At 27.5% G+C, this 10,813-nt stretch overlaps 2 protein-coding genes across 3 annotated transcripts; one reads left to right on the top strand and one right to left on the bottom strand.

Annotated features, from left to right (window-relative positions):
- Nucleotides 1-84: 84 nt before the first annotated feature.
- LOC114133038 (eukaryotic translation initiation factor 3 subunit M) lies at nt 85-4,056 on the bottom strand. Its single transcript, XM_027998666.2, has 6 exons — nt 3,607-4,056; nt 2,397-2,674; nt 2,108-2,326; nt 1,754-2,019; nt 442-585; nt 85-366 (listed from the first exon to the last, which is right to left on the bottom strand). The coding sequence occupies exons 1-6, from the start codon at nt 3,649-3,651 to the stop codon at nt 170-172; spliced, it is 1,149 nt and encodes a 382-aa protein (XP_027854467.2). The 5' UTR covers nt 3,652-4,056; the 3' UTR covers nt 85-169.
- Nucleotides 3,181-9,693, top strand: LOC114133039 (probable protein phosphatase 2C T23F11.1). Of its 2 annotated transcripts, none has more exons than XM_050201606.1 (7): nt 3,181-3,273; nt 4,821-5,024; nt 6,521-6,618; nt 6,684-6,791; nt 6,860-7,085; nt 8,021-8,112; nt 8,723-9,693. In XM_050201606.1, the coding sequence occupies exons 1-7, from the start codon at nt 3,192-3,194 to the stop codon at nt 8,981-8,983; spliced, it is 1,071 nt and encodes a 356-aa protein (XP_050057563.1). In that variant the 5' UTR covers nt 3,181-3,191; the 3' UTR covers nt 8,984-9,693. The 2 variants fall into 2 exon arrangements, with proteins under 2 accessions (XP_050057563.1, XP_027854468.1); XM_027998667.2 differs by lacking the exon at nt 3,181-3,273 and adding an exon at nt 4,210-4,568.
- The last annotated feature ends 1,120 nt before the right edge of the window (nt 9,694-10,813 follow it).

The raw sequence follows: 10,813 nt of genomic DNA, 5'->3' as shown, positions 1-10,813 counted from the left end.
GCAATTTTTTTTTATTACTATAATATTATAATATTATATTACTGTGTATTGTATTGTGACTGAAACACAAAATATTTTCAATGGTTTTTACTAAGTAAACTTTCTTTATTCCAAAAAATGTTTAAATAAATATGTCGATTTAATTGACATGGCTTACACATAAATGTTTTTAAATTGATGTTTGAGTATTTGACACAACTGTTTTCATTCCTTCTTCGATAACACTAAGACATGATCGCCAACTGAAGAACGAGTTTCTCAACATTTGCCAGCGTTGTTTACTGAATGTTCTGTACATTGTGCTTGAAATGTTCACTTTTTTTGCTGCTTGGTCCATGCGGCCACGTACAAATTTTGTGCCAAAAACTACAATAAAATAATAAAAAATTTAAATCACTTAAAATATTAAATTATAATGAAAATTAATTTAGGTCATCTTACGTTCGAGTAAAAATGGTTCTACTTGTTCAGCACTTATTTGCACTTGTTGTTGTATTGTTTCAAATGTTATGATGCTGGAGTCCTCAGCCAAACTCATGACTGTCAATAGTTTCATCTTGTGTATATTTGCTTGATGATCTAATGCTGAGAAATATATGACACGTCATATTAAATATTGAACGTTAAATGTTGAATCATTAACTCTAAATCCCTAGAGATGTATGTTTGTGATGAACAAACCTTTTTCAATTTGAAAAAAAAAAAACTAAATAATAAATATATATTTAACTTTCATGTACAAAAAAATGAAATCCAAACAATGGATTACTCGGTATATTATTATTATATTATGTTATCATCAATTATTACTCCTAAAAAAAAAAAAAAAGGGTATGCAAACAATATGTCACTGTTATAATTTGATACAAGGTTAATTAGTCCCCAATTTTTTCTATATATCTATGATATAGAATTGAAAAATAATTAAAAATTTTCTTAATCTCTATTAGTTTTTTTGTTATGTAGATAAAATAGAGAAAAAAAATTTGTATAAGTAGCAAAAAATTGAAAATTTAATACAAGATTTTTCATAAATTTGGCTTAGAATAATTATAAAAGCAGCTGAGCGCTGGAAAATTAAGAAAAATTTATCTTAGCTTAAATTTTTACAAAATCAAAAATTCACATGTAAACTAAGGCTTTACTATAAAATAATTTTAGATTTTTGTTATAGTTAAAATTACTAGTTGTAGAAACTTGAAACATATACCAGTTGTTTAAATTGGCATTTTCTGTAGATAAAGAAAATTTCATGTAGATGAATTAATTTTGGGGTATTCAAGTCATTAAAACATAACCACTTTTTCACCACCCAGTGGAAAATATATATCCTACGCTAGATATATCTGAAATCATCTTCTTTAAGAATCATTTTTGTGTATAATGATATTAATCATTGCATTTTAATTTAATAAATCCATTATAGTGACCTACTCTATATCTTAAGTCTACCCAATACCTATCGTACAGTACAGTATTACTCACTTGACCACCCCTTTTTTTTTTCAAATTGAACCATGATAATTTATATATGGGTAATTAAAATACACATATTTAATTAATTTAAAGCATTTAAAAATTATTCATTATTTCTAATGCGTAAAGCCACGCCTCAGAACATTATCCGGCCTCCAAGGTTGCTTGTTACATTGGATTAAGTTAAATTAATTTTTTTAATATTGAATAAAAAAAAATGTACCAAACATTTAATCTTTTCTGATGTAAGATAAAATTATATATTATAATGTAGTACCTAAAGACTTGATTAAATCCTTGTGACCTTTGTAGAAATCTAAATAGTTGGTAAGATTTCCAGAGACAAATATAACCAAGAGCTCGTGTAAAGGTGAGTTTTGTAGAGATATAACAGGAGCCAAACTCAACAATGGTTCGAACAAGAATGTCTTAGGGTCAGCAATAGCAGAGATAATACACCTCTTCGCATCATCTTTAGCCTGTTTACCATCATCAGCGGTGTAATTGCGGAGAAGTTCAATCATAACTTCTGCAGCCAATTCGCTAAAAAAAAAAAGTAGATATATAATATTAATGTTATTCTAAAATTAATAAAAAATATTTATATAAATAACCAACAAAGAAATCTAACCTGTGTCCATTTTCAATCAGTGCACTGTGCAATTGTCTTAGGAGAGACTGCTTTTGTTTTTTGGAATGACTGATTGAAAGAAGTGATTTGTTTAAACTATCTATTCCTCCATACACCAATAAAAGCTGCTTGTTTCGTTTTGCTACATCTATTATGTCAGAATATAACTGAAAACGAGCTGGTAGTTTTGGGTCAACTGTACCGTGCAATAGCCATAAACTGGAATAGAAATAAAAAAATTACAAATTAAAAAAAAAAAAAATTAAATTTATTATTTAATCTTCCTTACGTCTTAAGTATTGTGTTGCTAAAACGTTCTTCTTCATGCTTAGAAAGTTTCTGACTGAATGCAGTAACAAGATTGCTCTCCGCTTCTAAAGTACCAATTCCAATAATCACTGATACAATAGAACATAAAAAGCTTTCAATATCAGCGTCTGACAAGTCTGTCTTTAAACAAGCATCACATTTAGATATGATTTCTTTCATATCTTCTTCAATATTATCCGATCCCTTCTCTTGTAAAGTAGCGCCAATGCTGCGTAGATATGACCTTAATTCTAAAGCCTGTAAACAAAATAGCATATTATGTAATAATTGTCCATACTTTGATTTAAATTGATTCTAAAAGATGAAAAATCAAATTAGTTTAGCAGATCTCTACAAAATTTGATAATTACTTTGGATCAGGGTGTTAGAGAGCCAAGGTAAGAGAGGAACCTCTTATAAAATGGGTTTGCTTTTAAAAGTATAAAGCTAACAACTATTATTATAATTAATACCTAATCAAAAAAAGTATTTTTTTAAATAGTTTAATTAAGTAGTTATCAATTTAGATTATTATATTATATACGTAGGCATGTATTTATCTGGTAACTTACAAAATTGTAAATCACTGAAATAGTTGTTACTTTTAGTTTTTTTAAATCATGGAACTGGCTTAATAATAACTACATCAAGATTACTTATTGAAATTAGGGATTGATTGTTGCTAAGATCAACCATTGATAAAATTTAAAAACATTTTAAATGTAACAAAATTTGTTTGAATAAATCATGTTTTTTTGGGAATGTCTGGCAACGAATGAAGAAGTGCTGGTATTACGTACAAATGGCGATAAGAAGTATAAGAAGATGTCTATCTTATAAGAAATCAAACACTGAAAGTAATATACCCAGTATTGTCATAGTGAAAATGGCTTGTGAAATTGTATTGAAACAATTATAATTTCCAATAATTTGTGACTGTTGTACGCAGTATCTTATCTGTCCGGTCGTGTATTTTATACACCAAACCTAATGCTTTTAAAGACAATTGATACGAGCCTGATTGACTACGATCGCAAAGTAGGCAGAGCAATATTTGAATCTGAGAATTCCAAACGTGACTAGTGACTACAGAAAAACTGACCTGTGGTGCAAGTAGTTCTATTCGTTTTCAAATTTCTTTCGATACCGTTTAGTCGGATCCGATAATAACAGTTGTTTGTATTGCTTACCTGTTCTTCGCGCGTCAGCTCGATAAACGTCGGAGGACCTGCCATTGTGTGTAGAACTTCAACGAATTTATTTAATACTTGAGTGGTCGTTGACGCGAATATTTCTCGGACACTCGGACGACGAACAGTCGGACAGTGGACCGTAGACGACGTCGGCGGTGGTGCGATGTGTTGTGTTTTGGTCGCGAAACGAAACCGTTTCCTAACCTCAACAAGGCGGTGGCGGTCGAAACTCGAAAGGATATCTGATAGAGTGTAATGATTGACAACGATTATTGTTATCAAAACGTACGGTGCGTGGTGCTCCCCCCCGTCAGTATCAAACCACAATAATATAATTATTCCTCGTTTTACAACGTGAATCGTGTGATATATTATTGTTTTGATATTTTGCGTTCGGTTCCGTGTCGATCATCGATCGATCCGAACACTGACGAGTTTGCTCTGTACCGATCGAGGGGGAGGGTGAAAGAGTGAACTTTCAACTTGGTGAAGTCGCATTTTGTTTATCTCATGTTAATCTGCGCTATTTGCGGCATTACCATATACCGCGTAACCGCGTTCCCAACTTCCATCCGTATATTTTCTTGTATTGTTTTATCTGAATGACTGAACGAGTAAATAAAATAAAATAAAAATAAAAATAAAAAGCAAAAAACTACATTCGACTCATTCGACTATTCGAGTACATTGTAATTTCGCTGAAGCAATATCCGATATTGTAGCACATTACCGTCGTTAGTGCACACGATATTATCGTTTTCACGTCTACCGTCTATCCATCACATAATCATCGTCATCGTCTCTGTCCGCGGTCCATCGCAGGTTTTATCATAGTCAGATAGGAAATTAAGTCGAACGACCGTCATAAAATTATATCCAATCTCGATGATATGCGCCATGAGATGGAAGATTAGACTCACAGTTTGTCGTTTTTGTTGAATCGTAATTTAAAAAAAAATGTAAGTAGGTAATTTTTAGACTGGTTGTAGTAATGTTCACAAACAGATTTCTTCTAACTGCTGATCCCTTGAGTGAAGTAGTGGAGAAGTCGAAAATAAATGAATCGCCAAAACGGTTGTTCCACTGTTCGACGACCGTCATCAGCCACTATCATTTAAATATATAGCTTGAGTGACAATGTCGGTCGTCGTCTATCTGATTCCAAAGCGATGATACTATCCAAGCTCATACACGTTGAAATTATTTTACAGTTCATCCGAAAACTACTATGGGTCAGACATTATCAGAACCGGTGACTACTAAACATACGGAAAGTTGCCAGAATCAATATTTAAAAGTTGGTTCCAGCTCTATGCAAGGATGGAGAATCAACATGGAAGATTCCCACACTCATATACTGGCACTTCCAGATGATCCGAGTGCTGCATTTTTTGGAGTTTATGATGGTCATGGCGGTAATAATTATTTTAAGAGAATAGAAATTACAAATTTAACAGTCATATGTTATAAAAAAAACACTTGCACCGGTTTTTATTAAAAAAACATTGATGCACATTATAATGAATCTAGGAATAATAAGTCAATACCTAGTTTATATATAGGTATAGTATATGATCATAGTACTTAATAATTCACTATAAAAATAATAAAATATCAATAGAATATAGCTTATAAAAATTAGAAATATTCATATTTTAAAGAAATACCTATAAATACAGTCAATAGCTTATAAGATGAAAAACATTTTACCAAAGAATTTTTCTTCTATGAATTTTAGATATTAAAATAATCTAATACATACCAATTTTGTATGATTGTATCTTATATATAAGTATATATTTACATTTTATAAAACATTTTTCTAAGATACAAGTTTGTTTTAGCTTTTTTCTACTGATTCTTCTATTTATTTAATCCAAAATTAATTAGATGCCTATGTCCACATAATTTTTCAAACCAATTATTCTACTATGCAGTTATATTATTTGTTTATTACCCCTCTACTAAATCCCATAAGTGATTCTATGGAAATTCTATTCTATTCTATGACAGTGTTTAAGTAATTTTTTTCAATGATTGATTCTTTTTTTTTTACATAGTATTGTTTTAAATCTTTTTCTACAATCCTGTAATAGTTCTTTCTTAGTTTCTTATTATATGTTTTTCATTATTGAATCTGTACTATTATTTATTTAATTTTGTATTAGTTTTACAATTTATTATTATGCTATTTATACTTACTTGATTTGTGTGATTTAAATTTTAGGTACTATAGATATATTTACTCATTTTTAATTAAATTTTGAAATTATTTTATTATGAATTATACTATTAAATTTGTAGCTATAGGAACATGATATACAGTTGAATCTCGGTAATCTGATAGATATCAGACCATGCTACTATCAGATTAAATGGGTGGTTTACATAAAAACACATTTTTACTTACTGAATTTTACATTTTTACGGATAATAAAAAATGAATAACTTTTTTGTATTTTATTATTACGTTTAAATAATACATACATATTGTGTTTAATTAATCTTTAAGATGGGACACGCTTAAAAAAATTATCAATTTGTTTTTATTTTTTTGTTTATGATAATAATTTTATGATTATTGACTAGATAAATATAGCTGGATTACTAGACATACCGGTTAATCGAACGGTTGGATTACCGAGATTCTACTGTATTGCATAAAATACATAATATCAATTGCAATTTAATCACAAATTTTTAGATTTTTATGATGCTATTTTTTATTTTTATTGAAATTGTTAATAATTAAACAGCTTAAAACTATCTTAATTATTGTCTTTCAAAAATAAGTTTCTTCCAAATCAACAACGTTTTTTAGGGCATAATTTTATCTCTACAAATACTAAGATATAAAAATTGTGTCTTTTTAAAATTTAATTGTTCTATTCTTATCACTATTTTATTTTAGGAGCAAGAATAGCACAATATGCTGGCAAGAATTTACATAAATTTATTACTAAGAGGCCAGAATATGAAGAAAATAGAATTAGTGATGCCTTACAATTAGTAATACTGTGCTATTAAATGTTTCAAAATATCATTTATTGTATCTTGATTTTTTTTTTTTTTAGGGTTTTATGGACATGGACACTGCTATGGCTGAAGATGAAATGTTAAAAGATGAGCTTGCTGGATCAACTGCTGTAGTTGTTTTAGTTAAAGATAAAAAAATGTATTGTGTAAGGAAAAATATTGAGTTGATTAATTTATTTGATATTTTATAATTTACATTTTTCTTAATACTTAGGCAAATGTAGGAGATTCGAGAGCTATTGCATCAGTAAGTGGTGTAGTTGAACCATTATCATATGACCACAAACCTAATAACGAGTTAGAAACAAAAAGGATTGAAGCAGCTGGTGGTTGGGTCATGTTTAACAGGGTGAATGGTAACTTGGCTCTATCCAGAGCTCTAGGTGATTATATATTCAAGAAAAATGACCAAAAAAAATTAGATGAACAAATTGTTATTGGTGAGTTGTTTACTATGTTATTAAATATAATTCTGTTAAACCTTGATAACATGTATAGAATAAATAGTTATTTAATTATTTATTTTATTGATATTATCAATATCGTTAAATTAAAAAGTTAAAATATTTACAGAGCTTCTTAAAAATAACTTATTTACTGATGCATATCATTATCGAGTTCCCATTATTATTAGTATGCTAATAATTATGTAGTTTTGATTGACACTAAATATTAAGCTCATTTTCCTCTATATGTGTAAATATAGTTGTAAACATTTAAACTCAGAACTTAGTTATAAAGTTAATTTAATTTTATGTATGAGCTTGCATAGTTGTATAACAATGTTCCAAAGTTGTGGGATATCAGCATAATTATTTGAGAATTTCAAAATGAAATTGAGTTAATAATTTACAATATTGTTTATGAAGTCTAATTTTTATTTTTATCAATGATTGTTTTACTTTTTAATTTTTTATATTCAAAATCAGAATATTTTTTGTAAAAATATAAATTAATTATTATTGAATTAATAATTAATAATATAAAATTATAGTACCTAGTATTTTGCAAGGTGACACTATCGCCAAATTCTTCTTTCTTAAATGTAGATTAATGTTTTAATATTAAATGTTTATTAATCGACATTTGCCTAAAATGTTGCAGAATACAAAATGTAAGGTATGGGTTATTATTAAAAAAATTTAATTTAAAACCCTAAAAAGTTATCATCACATAAATTAGATTTATTAAAAACCTAATCTAACATGTTGAACAATATTATATACTTCAAATTAATTAAACGTAATTTTTTGTTGTTAGTCAATAATATTTACCGATTAAATTAGTAGATTCATCATTGATATAATTTAAAATATGCTGTGAAATAAATTTATGTTTTAAATACATTATAAATTGAAGGTAATTTAATTTTTAGCCTGGCCTGATATCGAAGTAAAATCAGTTACAAAGGATTTAGAATTCATTGTCTTAGCGTGTGATGGCATTTGGGATGTAATGACTAATGAAGTAAGACATATTTTAAGTAAACTTTAATAATGAGGTGTGTATAATACACATAATATTATAAAATAATATATTTCCCTTTTTGTATGGAGCAATGAATGTATTGATATAACAATATATGTATTTTTTAATTTTTTTTTTTCATACAAGTAGGTACACAATAAGTATTCATTAAAATACTTGAATTTTCAAAATCGGGGATATATATATATATATATATAGGCATAAATAAAAATAAAAATGTACAAAGATTATAACTACAAAATATTTTACAATATTTAATTTTAATGAACAAAATTAACTAGATTGTAGAATATTTAATAGAAATAAAAAAGAGTATATTCCGAGCTTGTTTTTTCTTAAACAATCGGTAGCGGTAGCTACTTACTTACTTTTTTTTATCTTGTTATGATTCAAATCTAATTCAGATATTTGTTCACTTAATTTATGAACAATTTAAATAAAAATATACTTAGTATTTATATTATTTTGTTAATATATAATGTATTATAATATTTATAGGAGTCATAAATTATTTAGTTAAATATTCTGTATTATCATTTTTAATATTTTTGTAATATAAAATAAACTATGTTCATTTTTTTTCTTGTAGGAAGTTGTAGAGTTTGTACGTTTCCGTGTTAGCAATGGTATGGAGCCCGAGGATATATGTGAAGATTTAATGACAAGGTGTCTAGCGCCCAATGGTCAAATGGGAGGTCTTGGGTGTGACAACATGACAGTTGTAATAGTCTGTTTCCTAGGAGAAGGCCGTACTTGGAAAGAATTACAAGTACAATGTTCTAAACCTTCAGCTGCAGAATCAAATAGCCCAAATAGCTCTCCAACATCAAGTCCCAAATCCAAGCACTAGTATTTTCTTGAGCATTGTTTTATTTATATTTTATTTTACTTTGGTTCTCACACATCATTTGTTTTTTGGCAATAAATTAATATTAATAATAATAATAATAATAATTGTGTACATAATAGCACTGGGATAATATTTTAAATTGTTTGTGTCATAATATTATATTTTACTTAACATTTTTTTCCTTTTTATAATTGTCTCTTGTAGATAAAAAGTAATATAATTACCCAATATAAATCCCAAGTCATTTTTGTATTTATATAAGTTTTTTTTTATATATATATAATATGCTATGATATACTAATGTCTAATACATATTTGGAACACTAATGATGTAAATAACATTTTCATGTAACACACTAGTCCATCCAGTACTTTAGAGGATGATGTTAATTTTTAGAGCATGAGTTAAAAATGAAACAAAATTATACATAAATATTTTAATACGAAACATAGTGCGATAAATGTTATATAATTTTAAACAAAATATTTGTACAATCAGACGTTTAGTTTTTAGCACTCAAAGGACTGGCCGTATTATAATTTTTGTGAATGAATATTAATAAAATAATAGTACAACTTGTATTTGTTAAAATGATTGAGTAATATCAATTAATATTATATTTTTAATAGTTTTAAGAGTTATATAACTTTAAAAAACATGTCATTATAGTTAACTACTAGTATTTGAAATAAAAATATGGTTTCCTAGATTGATAGTATGTTAAGCCATTGTCACATATCCATATTCCCTGAATATATCAACAAATTTAAAACTGCGAATTATTAAAATAAGGATATTAACCCATGGTAATTGCATTATGTTATTTAAACGTGAGATTTATGTTCTCAGTCTACAATTTGGATAATTTATTAGGTGTTTTCATCCCTTGGTCCTACTACTCCTACTAATTTTTTAGTATGGCAGTACATAATATAGTTCACCGCATATTTCTCAAGATATTATATAACATTATGGTCAAGTATTTTAGAATTTGAGGTATTGTGTTTTATTTTTGGTTCTAGACGAAATCAATGATATTGATCATGTTTCGAGTTTATAATATCTTAATTTCTTCTAAACACCTATGGAATTAGTAAATTGCAATGTAATACGTATTATATAATTGTATTTTATCGTTTTAATGTGACCCTCAATTTAAAGTTGGAAAAATGTATGTCCTTTTGGCTTACATGGTATAATGGTTGTACATTGTACTGACTTGTGGTAAATATCAAAATTTGTAAAGTATCTAGCTAGTAAAGTTGATGTTGATGTTCACCAATTCGACTTAAATCGAATTATCATTTAAACACTTAAGAAAGCTATTAATCTGATATTGCGGTCAACAAATTAATGTTTATTACATCGATTACAGCATTTAACGACTTACGGCATACAATACTTCGGAGAACAGGTATGAAGTTCCGAGAATCTTAGCGAAAAATCCATAAATCCTAAAATATTAACATAATCTACCTAAAAATAATTGGTAAAAACGTAAAATTGGAAATTTCAAATTATTATGTTCTATATCCACCAAAATAAGCTTTTAACGAACTGGGCAGGTAAGTCAGCAATAAAATGCAATCAAAAGGTAGGTTAAATGCGTTTTGTACACGCTTTATATCAGGCAATTTGTTTTAGAACACTCTCTGTATGGTAATAGTTGTACACACAATTTATTAAAGATATTTTAATATCTATAGATATTTTTAATCGTGGTTGTGCAGTTACTCAGCTAAAAATAAAGTTATTTAAGTTATAAAGATTTTTTCAAATAGGGTATTTTTTTAATTTTTATAATTTTTTTTTTTTTACTTATTTACTAA

This window comes from Aphis gossypii, chromosome 2 (genome assembly GCF_020184175.1).
Source record: "Aphis gossypii isolate Hap1 chromosome 2, ASM2018417v2, whole genome shotgun sequence".
NCBI classification, from domain to species: Eukaryota; Metazoa; Arthropoda; class Insecta; order Hemiptera; family Aphididae; genus Aphis; species Aphis gossypii.
The sequence above is the reverse complement of the archived record's forward strand: the minus strand, read 5'-3'. Positions and strand labels throughout refer to the sequence as shown.